At 49.8% G+C, this 19,879-nt stretch overlaps 1 protein-coding gene across 2 annotated transcripts in view; it reads right to left on the reverse strand.

The window, feature by feature from the left end:
* LOC119966625 (uncharacterized abhydrolase domain-containing protein DDB_G0269086-like) overlaps positions 1-19,879 on the reverse strand; it is a 229,516-nt gene that overhangs the window by 87,745 nt on the left and 121,892 nt on the right. For both annotated transcript variants that reach the window (XM_038798629.1, XM_038798628.1), the window contains exon 19: positions 4,403-4,432. In XM_038798629.1, coding sequence (XP_038654557.1) covers positions 4,403-4,432 — 30 coding nt within the window. The remainder of the gene's footprint in view (positions 1-4,402; positions 4,433-19,879) is intronic.

A 19,879-nucleotide genomic window follows, 5' to 3' on the forward strand; every position in this document is an offset into this window, starting at 1 on the left:
TGAGCCATCACTTGCGACGAGAAGCCCGTGGTGCTTCGTTAAGTGGAGCAATTAACGTTGAATTAGGTTGCCAGCCTCACTGGGCCAAGCGGCAAGAAGCTCGTGGCAACTCCCGTTCCCGACCACACTCAGAAATCTTTCAGGATAATTGTGCCCCAAGTATTTCCGTTAACAGGAAAACCGGAGTGGCAGTCGGAGCGATGCCGAGGTGCTATTAAATGGTACTTAGAAACCTTCGTTGAGAGGTTGGGTTTTTCCGCTGGCCGTGAAAGGGATTGAGATCAGGGTGTCTTTTTAAAGAGTTCCCATTCTCAGAAATCTCTTGCAGCATCTGCTTCTGCAATCACTGGTGTGGCCCTTCCACAGTCGCTGGCAAGATCGCCCCCTCTCCTATTAATGGACTGACAAGGGCACCGCCAAATTGACCCCTGGAATTGAGTGACACCCCATTATGGGCTTGTTAAATGCCCACCCCTCTTCTGGCCCCTCCCTCCTTCTGGCCCTGCCCCTTGGCAGTGCCAACCTGGCATCTTTACTCCGAGGGAGGGAAAGGGGGCGAACCCCCTGTCTGTACTTCCCTCCAGGTTACAGATAGTGGTCCTTCAAAGGAGGTGGTGGTTGAGGGGGGCTGGGCTGGAGGGGCTGAGGTCGGGGGTCTTTGCCAGGATCGTGGTCTTTGTAGCTTTGAAAATCATTAAACTGCTTTTCAGGATGTCAAGTTGTAGTTAAAACTCTTCCCTCTGTCTCTTTGAATGCCTTTGATGTCTTTCCCAGTATGTCAATTTCAAACTTGTTGGAGAAAGTAGAAGTCTTCTCTCTGTAGCCTTAAAACCTTTCAACCGCCTCCCAACATGTCAATATCAGCGATCCGTCAGATGAAGGTAAAGTCTTCCCATTAACGTGTTGGAAATGTTTGAAGTGCTTTTTATACAGCCAATTTCACTCTCCTTTAATTTTTTTCAACTCACAAAGTGTTTGGTACCCGGCAGAAATCCCAGTTTGGCCCTCACCCCTGATTCGGTGGGTTGTTGCGTTTCCCGCCCTGGAGTAGCGGCCCGGGGAATTCCCCCCCGACGTGTGGGACCCGACGATACTGGCGAGCCTGGCCTCACAGGGATGGGAAAGGTGCCCCGATCTCAAAAGTGTGAATGCAGGCCCCACCCACTCCGTAACGATCGTTGGCACATATCCCAATATTGTGGATGCTGCACACATGGCACAGCAGAGGGGTGCGAGGTTTATGGAGGCAGGCCCAGTGACTGAGAAGGAACAGCGATATTTTTCCAAGTTACGGTAGTGAGTAACTTGGGTGGGGACTTCCAGGTGGTGGTGCTCCCATATATCTGCTGCCCTTGACCTTCCAGATATCAGCACATCAATGGGTTTGGAAAGTATTACCTCAGGAGCCTTGGTGAGTTCCTGCAGTGCATCTTGTCGCTGGTATACACGGCTGCCACTGTTCGCGGTGGTGGTCAGAATTCATGTTGGTGAATGGGGTGCCAATCAAGCAGCTGCTTTGTCCTGGATTGTATCAAACTTCTTGAGTGTTGGAGCTGCACTCATCCAGGCAAGTGGAGAGTATTCCATTACACTCCTGACTTGTGCCTGGTAGGTGATGGACAGGCTTTGGGGAGTCAGGAGGCGAGTTACTCACCACAGGATTCCTAACCTCTGACCTGCTCTTTTAACCACAATATTTTAGGTCAACCACGGATTCTAGGTCCATGATAATCCCCCAGGATGTTGCTTGTAGGGGATCCAGCGATGGTAATGACATTGAATGTCAAGGGCCGATATTAGACTCTCTCTTGTCGGAGATGATCATTGCCTGGCACTTGTGTGATGCAAATGTTACTTGCCACCTGTCAGCCCACCTGCAAATTTGCTGCATTTGGACAAGGACTATTTTGAAGATGATAAATATAGTGCTTCTGTTTGAAGATTCAAGAGTTTGTTGATAGTCCCTATCCTGGTAGCATCATCAGTGGAGAGAAGCATGGTACAAGTTCACATGTTCACATGGAGGGAAGTTATGTATGGAACCACAGGAAGTGGGTCAAGTCCTCAAAAAGTAATAATAATCATTATTAGTGTCACAAGTAGGCTTGCATTTACACTGCAATGAAGTTACCATGAAAATGCCAATTTGTATCAGTATTCACCAGGGAGAAGGACACGATGTTGAGGTCTGGGATAGGTGTGTGAACGCTCTTGAGAACGTCAATATATCAAAGGACGAAGCGATGAGTATTCTAAATTGCATTAAGATAGACATGTCCCCGGTGCCGGATGGGATCTATCCCAGGTTACTGCAGGAGACAAGGGGAGAAGTAGTTGGTGCCTTATGAGATATCTTCACACCCTCTTTGACCACAGGCGAGGTTCCAGAGGACTGGAGAATAGCCAATGTTATTTCCTTGTTTAAGAAAGGAAGCAGGGACAATCCAGCAAATTATAGGCCGATGAGCCTGATATCAGTGTTGGGGAAGCTTTTGGAAAAGATACTGAAGGATAGGATCTATGCATAAATGGAAGAAAATGGACTAGTTAGTGACAGGCAGCATGGTTTTGTAGGAGAAGGTCATGCCTCACCAACTTGATTGAGATTTTTGTAGAGGTGACAAAATTGATGAGGGAAGGGCTGTGGATGTTGTTTATATGGACTTTAGTAAGGCATTTGACAAAGTCCCACATGGCACACTGGTACTAAAATCACATGGGATTCAGGGTGGGTTGGCCAGATGGATACAAAACTGGCTTGGCTATAGAAGACAGAGAGTAGCAATGGAAGAGTGCTTTTCAGAATGGAGATCTGTAGCTAGTGGTGTTCCGCAGGGATCAGTGCTGGGACCTCTGTTATTTGTAGTATATATAAATGATCTGGAGGAGAATGCGGGTGGTCTGATTAGTAAGTTTGCAGATGACGCGAAGATTGGTGGAGTTGCTGATAGTGCCGAAGATTGTCAGAGGATACAACAGGATATAGATAGATTGGAGACTTGGGTACAGAAATGGCACAATGGAGTTTAATCCGGAAAAATGTGAGGTGATGCATTTTGGGGGATCAAATCTAGGTATGAATTATACTGTGAATGACAAAACCCTGATGAACATTAACATACAGAGGGATCTGGGCGTACAGGTCCCCAGTTCTCTAACAGTGGCACCACAGGTGGCCAAGGTGATTAAGAAGGAATATGGCATGCTTGCCTTCACCAGCTGGGGCATTGAGTACAGGAGTTGGGAAATCACGTTGCAGCTATATACAACCTAGGCTAGGCTGCGTTGGGAGTATTGTGTACAGTTCTGGTCACCACATTATCAGAAGGACGTGGAAGCTTTGGAAAGAGAGCAAAGAAGATTCACTAGGATGTTGCCTGGTCTCGAGGGTATTGGCTATGAGGAGAGATGAATAAACTAGGGTTGTTTTCACTGGAAAGACGACGGCTGAGGGGAAACCTGACAGAAGTCTACAGAATTATGAGAGAGCAAAGAAGGTTCATCACCAGGATGTTGCCTGGCCTGGAGGGTGTTGGCTATGAGGAGAGGTTGAATAAACTAGGATTGTTTTCACTGGAAACATAGAATTTACAGTGCAGAAGGAGGCCATTCAGCCCATTGAGTCTGCACCGGCTCTTGGAAAGAGCACCCTATCCAAACCCACACCTCCACCCTATCCCCATAACCCAGCTACCCCACCCCACACTAAGGGCAATTTTGGACACTAAGGGCAATTTAGCATGGCCAATCCACCTAACCTGCACATCTTTGGACTGTGGGAGGAAACCGGAGCACCCGGAGGAAACCCACGCACCCACGGGGAGAACGTGCAGACTCCGCACAGACGGGAATCAAACCTGGGATGCTGGAGCTGTGAATCAATTGTGCTAACCACTATGTGACCGTGCTGAACTTTTGATTTCAAAAGACGGAGATGAGGGGTGACTGATAGAGGTGTACAAAATTATGAGAGACAGAGACTGGGGGGGATAGTCAGAGGATTTTTCCAAGTGTGAAAGTGTCAATTACAAGGGGGCACAGGTTCAAGGTGAGAGGGGGAAAGTTTAAGGGAGATGTGCAAGGTATGTTTTTCAGGCAGAGTGTGGTTGGTGCCTGGAACATGCTGCCAGAGGATGTGGTGGAAACAGGGACATTAGCAACAGTTAAGAGGCATCTGGATGGGTACATGAATAGGGAGAATATAGAGGGCCACGGACCAAGTAAGGGTAGAAGGTTTTTTTTGGGTTAGAGCATCATGATTGGCACAGGCTTGGAGGGCCGAAGGGCCTGTTCCTGTGCTGTACTTTTCTTTGTTCTTTGTTCTCATATCTGACTGTATTTTCATTGGGTAGCTGAAGTTCAAATATCTTTATAATGAAGTAGGTTTTCGTACAGCACTTACCTTTTTCTAATTTCTCAACAGTTGCCTTCTCTGTAGAAAAAGAATTCAAGCAGTCAGTTAAAATGTTACATATTTAAACACTTCTCTCTTCCTTAAAAGAACAAACTTGAAGGTTTCTTTGTGATATCTGGTTCCACATTTCGGAAAGGAGAACTGGATAATTTTTCTACAGTGCGATAGATTTTTGATTTTTTTTTGTCATGGTCACAACAGTTTTTACATCAGTCACAATATTCTTTTCCATTGAAGCACTTGATTGTTATGGAGCTGACCCTTAAGCAAGACATTGTTCTTGCAATTTTTCTGTTGAGGAAAAAAGTTGCCCAGTTGGAAATGCATGCACCCTACCCAAGGTTAACACCTCCACTCTATCCCCATAACCCAGCAACCCCACCCAACACTAAGGGCAATTTTGAACACTAAGGGGAATTTATCATGGCCAATCCACCTAACCCGCACATCTTTGGACTGTGGGAAGAAACCGGAGCACCCGGAGGAAACCCACGCACACACGGGGAGGATGTGCAGACTCTGCACAGACAGTGACCCAAGCCGGAATCGAACCTGGGACCCTGGAGCTGTGCAGCGATTGTGCTATCCACAATGCTACTGTGCTGCCCGGTAAAATGGAAATCGCTTGTCACGAGTAGGCTTTAAATAAAGTTACCGAGAAAAGCCCCTAGTCGCCACATTCCGGCACCTGTTCGGGAAGGCTGTTACGGGAATTGAACCATGCTGCTGGCCTGCTTGGTCTGCTTTCAAAGCCAGCGGTTTAGCCCTGTGCTAAACACCCCCTGAACAACCTCAGCCGCTACAGGAATTCAACCCACACTGCGTGGCCTCGCTCCGCATCACAAACTAGCAGTCCAGCCAGCTGAGCTAAACCAGCTTCCCCTTGGGTATCCTTGAAACACCTCACCATGCCCATTGTTTGCTTTGCGAGACTTGCAGCCCCAGCGTGTTGAGGGCAACCCTGCAATATTACAAAATAGCTAAAAATTAATGCTACAGACTCCTCCACTGGGAGTTTGGAATATTGTGCGTTGCAAACTGAATTTTATCATATGAGAGTACCTTTAAGAAATGGGTGTTTATAAAATAGCTGTAGTGGATGTATCTTTAATAAATGGGTGTTTATCAGTGATGTCAGAGTGTGGGTGGAGCTGAGCTGTCTGTCAGCTTTTTACTTTCGTTTGGCTCTCTGCTGCAGGGTACATTTTAGTTTTGTTTTGAGAGCTGGATAGCTGCAGTCACAGCAAAAAGATGTATTCGTCTCTCTCTCTGCAATCTAAAGACTGTCTCAGATACTTTGGTGATTTAAAAATAATACCTGTTTCTGTAGAGAAGTTAAACCTGCTGTCTTTCTGTAAAAAGGGTTTTTTTTTGTCTTGCAAGGAAAGATTAACAGTTACTTATAGAGTACTGTATTCTTTGGGGGATTTATTCGTGTTGATAGTTGTTAAGATGTTTACTGTGGGTTTATAAAGTGTTAACTGGTTTCATAAATAAACATTGTTTTAATTTAAAAGTACTGTAGATTTCTGATGCATCACACCTGCAGAGAAGGCCCGTGTGCTCCCCATACCACAATCTATTAAAAGTTGTGGGTCAAGTGAACTCCATGATAAACTTTAGGGTTCTCTCAACCCTGGCCCATAACAATTTTGATTTCAAAAGCGCCGCTTGCATATAAAGGAGTAGATTTTATGGGCTGCGAAGGTCATTCTCATCGGGTCAGAAAGGAGCAGGAAACTGGTTAGCGCTGAAGCGTGTGTACATCAGTTTTTGACGTTAGCAGGGCAGGATTGAGAAGACTGCTAAAAAAATCACATGACTTTGTTAATAGAGGCATAGAGTGCAAAGCAAAGACATTGTGCTAATTCTTTATAATACACCAGATATGCCCCAGATGTACTATTCTGCAGGATTGCATAGGATATACAGCACAGCAACAACCATTCACCCCAAGAAGTCCAAGTTGGTGCTTAGTCTCCATTTGAACAAAGAACAAAGACAAATTACAGCACAGGAACAGGCCCTTCGGCCCTCCGGCCCTCCAAGCCTGCACCGATCCATATCCTCTATCTAAAACTGTCGCCTATTTTCTAAGGATCTGTATCCCTCTGCTTCCTGCCCATTCATGTATCTGTCTAGATACATCTTAAATGATGCTATCGTGCCCGCCTCTACCACCTCCGCCGGCAATGCGTTCCAGGTACCCACCACCCTCTGCGTAAAAAGCTTTCCACACATATCTCTCTTAAACTTCCCCCCTCTCACCTTGAACCCGTGACCCCTAGTAATTGAGTCCCCCACTCTGGGAAAGAGCTTCTTGCTATCCACCCTGTCTATACCTCTCATTATTTTGTAGACCTCAATGAGGCCCCCCCTCAACCTCCGTCTTTCTAATTAAAATAGCCCTAATCTACTCAACCTCTCTTCATAGCTAGCGCCCTCCATACCAAGCAACATCCTGGTGAACCTCCTCTGCACCTTCTCCAAAGCATCTACATCCTTTTGGTAATGTGGCGACCAGAACTGTACGCAGTATTCCAAATGTGGCCGAACCAAAGTCTTATACAACTGTAACATGACCTGCCAACTCTTGTACTCAATACCCCTTCCGATGAAGGAAAGCATACGTTATGCCTTCTTGACCACTCTATCGACCTGCGCAGCCACCTTCAGGGTACAATGGACCTGAACACCCAGATCTCTCTGTACACCAATTTTCCCCAGGGCTTTTTCATTTACCGTATAGCTCGCTCTTGAATTGGATCTTCCAAAATGCATCACCTCGTATTTGCTCGGATTGAACTCCATCTGCCATTTCGCCGCCCAACTCTCCAATCTATCTATATTCTGCTGTATTCTCTGACAGTCCCCTTCACTATCTGCTACTCCACCAATCTTAGTGTCATCTGCAAACTTGCTAATCAGACCACCTATACCTTCCTCCAGGTCATTTATGTAGATCACAAACAACAGTGGTCCCAGCACGGATCCCTGTGGAACACCACTGGTCACAGTTCTCCATTTTGAGACACTCCCTTCCACTACTACTCTCTGTCTCCTGTTGCCCAGCCAGTTCTTTATCCATCTAGCGAGTACACCCTGGACCCCATGAGACTTCACTTTCTCCATCAGCCTACCATGGGGAACCTTATCAAATGCCTTACTGAAGTCCATGTATATGACATCTACAGCCCTTCCCTCATTAATCAACTTTGTCACTTCCTCAAAGAATTCTATTAAGTTGGTAAGACATGACCTTCCCTGCACGAAACCATGTTGCCCATCACTGATAAGCCCATTTTCTTCCAAATGTGAATAGATCCTATCCCTCAGTATCTTGAGCAAAGATGAGTCTTTACTCATCTAAATCTACCATTGTAACCCACTATTCCCCTCTCCGTTCTATGCTCCTCTCGTTTCCCCTTAAATGCATCTGAACTTTTGGCTTCAATCACTTTCTCTGATATTGAGTCCCACATTCCCACGATTCTTGGGCAAAGCATCATCTGTCTGCACTGGATGCTCCTTTGGACTGCAGCAGAGTGCTTAAGTTGGAGTTTGGTGACCGAGGGAATTTAGGGTTAATTTCTATTTAAAGTCTCGACTTTAATTTAGTAATTAACCAAAAGTTGCTGTTTGGGTTAGAAGAATATAAGTTTTAGGTCAGCTTTAAAACAGGGTTCATTCAGTCTCTACTTGCAGCTGCAACTCATTGAGTAGATAACAGATTCACAAATGGAACCTCACCAGTCTGACGGAGGAAGTAAAAAAGGACCTGCAAAGATGGAACACACTCCCACTCTCCCTCACGGGGAGAGTCCAGATGATCAAAATGAACGTACTGTCCAAGGTACCTCTTCCTACTTAGATCCATTCCGATCTACATCCCCAAGGCCTTTTTCAAAGCGCTGGACAAACTAATCATGGCGTCCGTATGGGGGGGGGGGGGGGGGGGGAAGAATGCTAGGATCCCAAGGAAGGTCCTGCAAAAAAAAAATCCAGGTGGGGCGCTAGCCCTCCCAAACCTACAATTCTACCACTGGGTGGCAACAGCTGAGCGAATAAGGGGATGGATCCAGGAGCCAGAAGCCGAGTGGGTGCGCGTGGAAGAGGCCTCCTGCATGGGGACCTCCCTCCGGGCCCTCGCCACAGCAGCACTCCCATCCCCACCCAAAAAACACTCCAGCAGCCCGGTGCTGATAGCCACCCTCCAATCCTGGAACAAACTACGGCAGCAATTTGGCCCGACCAAAATGTCGGACAAGGCTCCCATCTGCAACAATCATAGGTTCCCACCAGCACCGACTGACGCCACCTTCAAAAGGTGGGGGCAGGACGGAGGGACACTGACAGTCAGGGACCTATACACGGACGGCAGGATCGCAACACTGGGCGAACTGACAGAGAAATTCCAGCTGGCCAGGGGGAACGAGCTCAGGTACCTGCAACTCAAAAACAGCCTATGAAAGGAGACAAGGACGTACTTCCATTACTGGAAGAACTACTGGACGCAAGCATCCTAGATAAAGGAAACTGTAGTGACATGTATGACCGACTGATAGAAAGGGCCGACACCATACTGGACGCAACAAGAAAGAAATGGGAACAGAACCAGGGGATGGAGATAGGGTGGGGACTCTGGAGCGAAGCACTGCATAGGGTCAACTCCACCGCCACGTGCGCAAGACTCAGCCTGACGCAGCTAAAAGTGGTACATAGAGCCCACTTAACAAGAACTCGTATGAGTAGGTTCTTCCTGGAGGTGGAGGATAGATGTGAAAGGTGCCAAGGAGGCCCGGCCAACCATGCCCACATGTTCTGGTCTTGCCCCAGACTTGCGGGGTACTGGACAGCCTTCTTCGAGGCAATGTCCAAAAGTGGTGGGGGTAAGGGTGGAGCCATGCCCGATAGTGGCGGTCTTCGGGGTTTCAGACCAGCCAGATCTATTCCTGGGGAGGAGGGCGGACGCCCTTGCCTTTGCCTCCCTGCTTGCCCGCCAGCCAATCCTGTTTGGCTGGTGGTCAGCAGCACCACCCAGAGCTGCAGACTGGCTGTCCGACCTCTCAGAATCTCTCCAAATGGAGAAAATGAAATTCGCCATCCGAGGGTCAGACGGCGGCTTCCACAGAACGTGGGAGCCATTCACCCAATTGTTCCGGGACCTGTTTGTGGCCAACTAACAAGCAGAAGAATAGCCAGGTAGCCAAGAATCAGGGTAATGTAGCCAAAGCATGAGAGGGAGAGATAGACAGGGAGATGGGGAGGGGGAACAGCTAAGCCTGAGGAAAGGCGAACCACAGGAGGGGGTGGGGGGTTGGGGGGGGGGGGGCGAGGTGGGGAGAAGGAATAGACAGGGAACAAGAGAGGAGAACCAGGGAGGTGGGGGGAGGCAGGGAAATGAGAGCCAGAAGGAAGGCACGGGATACCATAACAAACCTGGCATCTCCAGGAGTAGGGAGCGAGGGGAATAAAGACGGAAGACGGGAGGAACGGCAGAGGCGGAGGTGAGCGCGAGACGGCAGCGAGATCCGTCCAGGAGAAGCAAGCGACAGCACCAAACCCATCCGAGTATTGCCCACTGTAATTGTTTCTCTGGCATCCAAATGTATATTTACCTGCCCAGTCTCCATCCCCCCTTCCTCCCACTAACAGTCGCCCACTTATGTGTTGCTGCTGTTGAGCTGGTGCACAATACCCTACCAGTTATTCTATTTTATTTTTTATTGAATTTTTAAAAATTATTTACTATTTTCTTTTCTTTGGCATGTTTGGGTGTGCCCTTCTATTCTATATATGTGCATATATGTCTTTTATCCTGTGTACATAACGGTAAATATACATTGTTCTAAAACCCAATAAAAAACATTTGTAAAAAATAAAATAAAAAGATTTTTAGAGGCTAGATTCAGAGTGTGGGATTCTCTCACACTTGGCGCGGTGGCTCCAAAAGCGGCACGAACCATCCTCCGCACCTCTGGGGGTTAGGACGGCGCCGGAGGGGTTGGCACCGTGCCAACCGGCAACGATGGGCCGCCGTGGGCCGTCACGAGTTGCTGCATGTGCAGAACCGCTAGCATGTTCTGGCGCATGCGCAGAACTGGCAGCGTATTTCCTGCGCATGCGCAGCGGGTTGCTTCTCCGCGCCGGCCATGGCGGAGCCTTACAGAGGCCGGCGCGGAGGGATAGAATGCCCCCATCGCACAGGCCCGCCCTCAGATCGGTGGGCCCCGATCGCGGGCTAGGCCACCATGGGTGCCCCCCACAGGGCCGGATCCCCCACCCTCCCGAGGACCCGCTAGCCGGCCGACAATCCAGGTCCCGCTGGGATGGACCCCGTCCATTTCACGCCGGCGACACTGCCCGAAAACGGGCAGCAGCTCGGCCCATCGGGGCCCGGAGAATTGCCAGGGGCTCCGCTGCCAACGGCCCCCGACCGGCGCGGCTTGATCCCCCCATCCCCGCCCGAAAACCGCGCCGGAGAATTCGGCAGCCGGTGGCGGGGCAAGATTCACGCCCCCCCCCCCTCCCTTGTCATCTCATCATGCTGACTGTGTCTGTACTGGAGTGCTGCTGCAGGCTGCAGAAGAGTGCTGAACTTGAAATTTGGTGACTGGGGGAGTTTGGTGAGGAGGGAACCAAGCCAGCCTTTCATTTTCTACCTTTCCTCAGAAAGGCGAGCGGTGCCCTTGGGAAAGTGTAACCTGGCAGCTGTGGAGGCCGAGTCCTTGAACAGTTTCAAGGCTGAGATCGATAGGCTTTTACTTTCTGGGGGCGGAGATAGCTGGATCAGCCAGAGACAACCTGGATTGTGGCAGCGGACTGAGTTTTAAAAATAGCGGTGTGCTAGTTTGCATCTCCTAAAGTGTTGTCAGGATGCAAAGGTGATGCAGGGCAAGTGGGAGCAGCTGATTGGCTGAGTAGGGCTGGGAAATGATTTACTACTTTTATCATTTAGTTTTTAAGGTCAATATTGTGTTGTTCATAGTTTGTAAGGCCTATATTCTGTCATAAAGCTGGGCAGAGAAGAGTAGAGTAATTGGTATTATTTGATATTAAGCATCTTCCAAAAGGTTTAATTTAATTGAAAGGGGTAAGTCGTGGCAGCGCTCAATGTTCTTCCTGCTCTGTGGGAACAATTCCAGTGTTCGGAGCCAGCATGACTGCATTAAGCGTTTTCAGCTGCACCTCCTGCAAGTCCGGGTTCTGAAGCTGGAGGGGCGGCTGGGAGCACCGTGGAGCATCTCCGAGGCAGAGAGTATCATGGATAGCCTAGAGAGAAGTGGTCATCTGCAGGCTCAGATTCCCACAGGCAGGGAGGGAATGGGTGACCACTAGGCAGAGCAAGACGATTGGACAGGCAGTGCAGGAATCTCCTGTGGCCGTTCGCCTGCAAAACAGATATACCGCTTTGGATACTGTTGAGGGGAATGGCCTCTCAGGGAAAAGCAGCAACGGCCAAGCCGTTGCACCACAGTTGGTTCTGCTGCAGAGGGGAGGAGTAAAAATTGCAACGGCGCTTCTGAGCGTGGCCCAGTCATAGCAGGCTGTTGTTGGGAACGCTGGCGTAGACACAGAGGGAGGTGGTCCAGTCCCAGAGGGAGATGGCTGATGTGACACAAACCCAGCAGGTGGTGGCATAGTCGCAGCGTGATGTGATGCAGCCTCAGACAGAGATGGTCCACTCCCTGTGCTCCATGGCCACCAGCGCGCAGACCCTGGTCAGGCCCAGAGCGGGTCTCCAGGACTGGCAGTGCCACGTTGCGGGGCAGCCTCAGGGGCAGTTCCGTTCGCACCCCCATCCCATAGTGTAGCCTGGGGGCCGAGCTCTCCGAGGGAGGATGAGGTGATGGGGCCCGTGCCCTGACTCCCGCAGGGGAAGTTTCGAACACCGCAGCACCTCGGACTCTTCCCCCTCCCCTCCTGTCCCTGGTGCGTCTGGTGGGCAGTGGGCGGAAAGGGCCGGTACCACACCACCGGGGACACCCGAGCAGCAGCCAGTCCCATCCAGGCACATTCACCCCAGAAGACGCGCACCAACGGAGAACCAGGTCACAGTGCAGGAATCACAGCATGTCACCTCCATTCCTGCTGTACCGTCTGGGGAACCACCTCAATGCAGTGTTAGGGCCCGTAAGGCCAGGAAGGTAGACACCAGTAAATTGGCACAGATGCAGGGCAGTTTAGTTATAGAGGCTAGGGCCCATCCTCCCCCCGCAACCATCCACACCATCGCCATTCCAGGGTGGCACGGTGTGATGGAATGACCAGCTTGCATGCAGAGATCACCCAGTTGGACAGTGGAAAGTGCTGCCAGATGTTGGCATACGATGTGGAGCATCAGAGCTCATCGCAGAGCGGGTCATCATCATCCTCCACCCCATGGATTAAACCCGCCGTTCCTGCCAACACAGAGCCCACAACCTGTAGTGCGGCAGGTACGTATCACGGAGAGAGTTGAAGGCGGAGTCGAATGGGGCGGGTGGGGAGGGGGGGGGGGGAGGTTGTGGGGTTCGGGTACGGTGTCTATGCCCCTGGCTAGTCATCGTGCCCCCCCCCCTCACCCCCCCCACCCCCGGTCGGCCAGTGTGGAGGTGATCGGAGAGTCCAGTGCGAATTGGCCCTAGCGAACACGTCACGCGGCCTCCTGTGCCTGTCTGGGCCCCATGTCCTACCCATCCTCCCCCTCCCCTGTATCCTCCTTATCGGACGAGGCCTGGTGTTCATCCTCCTCCTCCAGCATATCACCCCTCTGCTGCGCGATGTTGTGCAGGACGCAGCAGGCCGCCACAATGCGTGCGATCCACCCAGCGTCAAACTGGAGGGCCCCTCCAGAGTGGTCCAGGCACCAGAACTGCATCTTCATTCTGTGGCCTCCAGATAGGTCTCATCAGCCACGACTGCAGTGGGTAACCCCTGTCACCCAGGAGCCAACCCCCTAGCCATGGGAGCATCTCAAACATGTCAGGAATCATTGAGTGTGCCAGGATGAAGGCATCGTGCACACTGCCCGGGTATCAGGTGCAGAGATGTACGATGCCCAGCTGATGGGCACAGGCCAGCTGGATGTTCATCGAGTGATACCTCTTTCAGTTTGTGCAGAAAGGCTTTTCATCTGCAGGTGCCCGTAGGGAGACCTGCATCCTGTCGATCACCCCCTAGACCCGGGGCATCACGGCGATGGCAGAGAACCCTGCTGCCCGGGCAGCCTGGTGAGCTCGGCCCACATTGAAATGGATATACTGAGCCACCTGGGCAATAGGGCCTCTGTGACAGCGCCGGTGCACCTGTACACCAAGGTCTGTGAGATTCCAGACAGGTCCAAACTTGGTGCCTGGAAGGAGCCCGAAGTGGAGAAGTTCAGGGCAACCATCACCTTGACAGCCACTGGGAGCCTGTGACCTCCCCCATACCCCCGTGGTGCCAGGCATGCCATTAGCTGGCAGATATGTCACACTGTCTGCTCAGCCGGGAGTCTTCGACAGCAGGCCTGGTCCGGCAGGTCTTCGAATAACAGGCGATGCTGATACACACGAGGCTTCATGCCTCTTCGGGAACCTCCTTCTCCCCGGTCTGTTGGCTGGCTGGCTCTCCATCCTGGACATGTGCCTCCTGTTACCATGCGGCATGCTCTGCTGCTGCCCGCTCCGCTGCTGCCCACTCCGCTGCTGCCCACTCCGCTGCTGCAGCTTCCTCCTCCTCGAGCAGCTCCAGCTCGTACAGCACACGGCATCCCCCAGGGCTGCGGCGACCAGCAGGGAGGACACTATTAGTGATTGAATCTCCATTGTCTGCAGGGGGTGAAAGGCCGACACTGGATGACGTTTTGGATGCAGTGGCCAGAAATGCCAAACCTGCCTTTCACTGTCCTCCAGGCTAGCATGCTTCCTGGAGCTGACCCTGGGATAGAGCACAGCCCCATGCGCATGCACTTCTCTTACCGAGGCCTGAAGGATGAAGGCAGAAGCAGGGTGCAGCCTTATTCTGGCTTTCAGCCTTTGTCTTCTGATTGCCAGTCATCTCTGATGGTCTCCTGGAGACAGGAAGGCTGGGGAGAGAAAGGTTTATGTGCTTATTTAAGATGCAACCACACCTTTAACCTTGTCATGCAACGGTGGGGCAGATGAATCAGCTCCCGAAGCACCAAGCGATTCAGGGAGCTATCTGCCTGTGCGTAATTAATGAGCTTCCAATTGCAGGGTTGGGCATAACTTCTTACCATTCCAAGCAGTACCACGGGATAAACACTGCAGAACCCATGTAGCACGCACTTAGTTTCACAAATAGAAAATTCCAATTCCAACTGTTTCTCTATTCACAGGCGCTGCCAGACCGATTGAGTATTTCCCAGTAGCTTTGCCTTGATTGCCTTGATTTCTCATTCCTCCTTGCCTTTGCAAAGCTGTCCCTTTCTTGAACACCTGCAGAACGTGTTGTACAGGTACTGAGCTCTGGGTGGCCGATTGAATTGTCAGCATTGATGGTGAATGCTCATCTGCAGAAGTAGGATAACTGGTGTGTTTGCTGTGACTGTAATTGGCATGACTCCACCCCAGTCAGCCTTGTGGCTCCCTAGTTTATTAATTAGATCTCAAATAGGTAGCCTAGAGTCTGATGGTTTGTTTCTTCTCCAGTTGAAGCCCTCAATCTTCCCACACAGAGCCTTTATTATGGGAAGTTGGTAACAACGTTGTCGTTTGTGTGGGAGAAGCGGCATCTCTTGTTATTGACAGCAGAAAGTGAAGCTCCGTATCTAACATTCTCCTTATCAATCCATCTTTATTCCAATTTGAAGGCAGCACATTAAAGTCTTTGTCTGAGTCACATTCAGGACAAAATTTCCTTCAAATTTTACTTTTCAACTCCATTTTTGCGGTTTCGGGCTGTAATATGTGTTTTCTGCCCTTTACACTAAAACTGAAAATGGCTTATTGTCACGAGTAGGCTTCGATGAAGTTACTGTGAAAAGCCCCTAGTCGCCACATTCCGCCGCCTGTTCGGGGAGGCTGGTACGGGAATCGAACCGTGCTGCTGGCCTGCTTTCAAAGCCAGCGATTTAGCTCAGTGAGCTAAACCAGCCCAACTGGAAGGACTATCCAGCTTTGGGCATCCTACACTGCTCCAGTTTGTTTGATCAGATAGCACTGAGATGTAGGAATGTGTCGTCTGTGAATTCTGCTTTCATCCAAATTTAGATGGATGGTGAAATGATGGGCATGCGATCCAATGGCCATACAGTGTCAGAAAAGCAGCATGCCGCGGCGCAGCGTAGCCGCTAAAAGCCGGCAGATCCCGTTCCTGGGATCTACCCGGCTCGCAAAACCTCATGCGATCCACCGTGATACCATGAGACGTTGCAAATGTAAATTCCGCCCATTGTGGGCGGGGTCACTTTTTGGCAAATCAGCATATTAGAACGAGACAGTTAGTCTCACTCTAATGTGCACATTCCCGAGGTACATCAGGCTTTGGGATTCATCTCTTTCGCCTTGGAGACCTCGAGCAAGCGCTGTACAGCACTCATCTCCGCAAATGGGGACCAGACAGAATGTCTCTCATTGGGGTCTCCCAGGGAATCGGAGCCCCCCCAGCTGCATGCCGTTTTGGCAGGACGGTACCCTGGCACTACTGGTGGCACCTGGGCACCATGCCAGAGCCACCTTGGTGCGAGAGCCTGGAACTACCTAATAGTATGGACAGGCCAGGTTTCTAGGTTGGCACTGACAAGGTGCCAAGCTGACATATTTTATGAATGCATGATCTGGCCGGGAGTGCCCGGCATTGGGGAGTGCCCTGGACCCTCCCATAGTGCGTCCGGACTGGGAGTTGACGTCGGGGATTGCTTTGAGGTCCTCGGAGATCGGGACGTCATTTGAAACTGTATATAACATAGTCATGTGCAGCCTCAGCGAGTTCCCCTTTCAGGCCCGTTAGACAACGTGAGTCGCGTTGCAAAGCCATGTTTATCCCGGCACTGCGGGCTCAGGGAAACACATTGCTGAACGTGCTCGTAATGGGACTTTGTTCCCATTTGGGTGAAAATATCATGAAATAACTCCTTGTAAGTTCCAATAGCTTTCAGGTGAAGCTTGTTCATTTTTTACTTAAGGCACAAATTATGATACTCCAACCCCTGGCAAAAAGCTTCGCTGATTGTGAGCATGATTACAACATTGTAGCGCCTAATCTGTCCTTCGCGATGCCATTTAGAACATAGAACATAGAACAGTACAGCACAGTACAGGCCCTTCGGCCCACAATGTTGTACCGACCATTTATCCTAATCTAAGATCAGCCAAACCTACACCCCTTCAATTTACTGCTGACCATGTGCCTGTCTAAGAGTCGCTTAAATGTCCCTAATGACTCTGACTCCACCACCTCTGCTGGCAGTGCATTCCACACACCCATCACTCTCTGTGTAAAGAACCGACCTCTTTTATCCTGCTTTTAACCTTGTATTCAGCATTCAAATTCAACCTTCCAAAATGAATCACTTCACATTTATCAAGGTTGAACTCCATCTGCCACTTCTCAGCCCAGCTCTGCATCCTGTCAATGTCCTGCTGTAACCTGCAGCAGCCCTCGACACGTTCTACAACTCCACCAACCTTTGTGTCATCGGCAAACTTACTAACCCGCCCTTCCACTTCCTCATCTAAGTCATTTATAAAAACCACAAAGAGCAGAGGTCCCAGAACAGGTCCTTGTGGGACACCACTGGTCACTGACCTCCAGGCAGAATACTTTCCATCCACTACCACTCGCTGTCTTCTTTCGGCCAGCCAATTCTGTATCCAGACAGCCAGATTTCCCTGTATCCCATGCCCCCTAACTTTCTGAATGAGCCTACCATGGAGAACCTTATCAAATGCCTTACTGAAATCCATATACACCACATCCGTTGCCCGACCTTCATCAATGTGTCTCGTCACATCCTCAAAGAATTCAATGAGGCTTGCGAGGCATGACCTGCTCCTCGCAAAGCCATGTTGACTATCTTTAATAAAACTATGTTTTTCTAAATAATCATAAATCCTATCTCTCAGAATCCTTTCCAATATTTTGCTCAAAACAGACGTAAGACTGATGGGTCTGTAATTCCCAGGGATTTCCCTATTCCCTTTCTTGAAAAAGGGAACAACATTCGCCTCCCTCCTACTCCAGTGGAGAGTGAGGACGCAAAGTTCATCGCCAACGGCACAGCAATCTCCTCCCTCGCTTTCCGTAGTAACCTTGGCTATATTCCGTCAGGCCCAGGGGACTTATCTATCCTGGTGCTTTTCAAAATTTACAGCACATCCTCATTCTTAATATCAACCTGTGTGAGTCTATTAACCTGGTTCACACTGTTCCCATGGGCAACAAGGTCCCTCTGTCTAGTGAATACTGAAGCAAAATATTCATTTATGGCCTCCCCCATCTCCTCAGACTCTAGGCACAAGTTCCCTCCACTATCCCTGACCGGCCCTACTCTCACTCTGATCATCCTCTTATTTCTCACATGTGTAGAACGCCTTGGGGTTTTCCCTAATCCTTCCCTCCAGGGCTTTTTCATGCCCCCTTCTAGCTTGCCTCAGTCCATTTTTGAGTTCCTTCCTGGCTACCTTGTAACCTTCTAGAGCCGAGTCAGATCCTTGCTTCCTCAACCTTGCGTAAGCTTCCTGCTTCCTCTTTAAAAAAAAAATTTTTTAGAGTACCCAATTCATTTTTTTTTCAATTGAGGGGCAATTTAGCGTGGCCAATTCACCTACTCTGCACATCTTTTGGATTGTGGGGGTGAAACCCACGCAAACACGGGGAGAATGTGCAAACTCCACACAGACAGTGACCCAGAGCCGGGATCGAACCTGGGACCTCGGTGCTGTGAGGCAACAGGGCTAATACACTGCACCACCGTGCTGCCCCTCCTGCTTCCTCTTGACTAGAAGCTCCACTTCTCTTGTCATCCAAGGCTCCTTCACCCTACCATTCTTTCCTCGTCTCTGTGGGACAAAACTATCCAGCACTCGCAGCAAGTGTTCCTTCAACAATCCCCACATTACTGTTGTGCATTTCCCCAAGAACAATTGTTCCCACTTTATGCTCCTCAGCTCCTGTCTAATAGCAGTATAATTTCCCCTCCTCCAATTAAATACCTTCCCATACTGTCTGTTCCTATCCCTCTCCATGACTATGGTAAAGGTCAAGGAGTTGTGGTCACTGTCACCAAAATGCTCTCCCACCGAGACATCTGACACCTGGCCTGGTTCGTTGCCGAGCACCAAATCCAATATGGCCTCCCCCTTAGTCGGCCTATCTACATATTGAGTCAGGAATCCTTCCAGTACACACCTGACAAAATCTGCTCCATCCAAACCATTTGCACTAAGAAGGTTCCAGTCAATATTAGGGAAGTTGAAGTCATCCATGACAACAACTCTGTTATGTCTGCACTTTTCCAAGATCTGCCACCCAATCTGTTTCCTTGATCTTTCTGCTGCTATTGGGGGGTCTATAGAAAACTCCCAATAAAATGACTGCTCCTTTCTTGTTTCTGACTTCCACCCATACTGACTCAGTAGACAAACTCTCCTCAATTACATCCTTTTCTGCAGCTGTGATGCACTCTCTAATTAACAGTACCACTCCCCCTCCTCTTTTACTTCCCTCCCTATTCTTCTGAAAACATCTAAACCCCGGAACATATACCAACCATTCCTGCCCCTGTGAAATCCATGTCTCCGTAATGGCCACAACATCGTAGTTCCAAGTAGTGAACCATGCTCTAAGTTCATCTCTCTTATTCCTGACACTCCTTGCATTGAAAGACACACTTTAACCCATTCCACTGAGAGCAACTTTGCCCGATTAACTGTCTATCCTTCCTCACAGACTCGCTGCATACTATTTCTGCCTGTTCAACAGTTACCGTATCCTCTGATCTATAGCTCTGGTTCGCATCCCCCTGCCAAACTAGTTTGAACCCTCCCGAAGAGCTCCAGCAAACCACCCGCCCAGGATATTGGTGCCCCTCCAGTTTAGGTGGAAGCCGTCCTTCATGTACAGGTCCCACCTTCCCCAGAAGGTATTTCAATGATCTACATATCTGAAGCCTTCTCTCCTGCACCAGCCATGTAGCCATGTGTTCAGCTGCACTCGCTCTCTGTTCCTTGCCTCACTTGCACGTGGCACCGGTAGCAATCCTGAAATTATTACTCTGCTTGTCCTGCTCTTTAGCTTCCAACCTAACTCCCTAAAATCACTTTTTAGATCCTTAACCCTTTTCTTAGCTATGTCGTTGGTGCCTATGTGCACCATGACTTCTGGTTGCTCCCCTCCCCCTTAATAATCCTGTAGACTCGATCCAAGACATCTCTGGCACCCGGGAGGCAACATACCTTCCGGGAGTCACGCTCGCGACCACAGAATCTCCTCTCTATTCCCCTAACCATTGAATCACCTATAACTATTGCTTTTCTATTC

This window comes from Scyliorhinus canicula, chromosome 5 (assembly GCF_902713615.1).
Source record: "Scyliorhinus canicula chromosome 5, sScyCan1.1, whole genome shotgun sequence".
Classification (NCBI taxonomy): domain Eukaryota; kingdom Metazoa; phylum Chordata; class Chondrichthyes; order Carcharhiniformes; family Scyliorhinidae; genus Scyliorhinus; species Scyliorhinus canicula.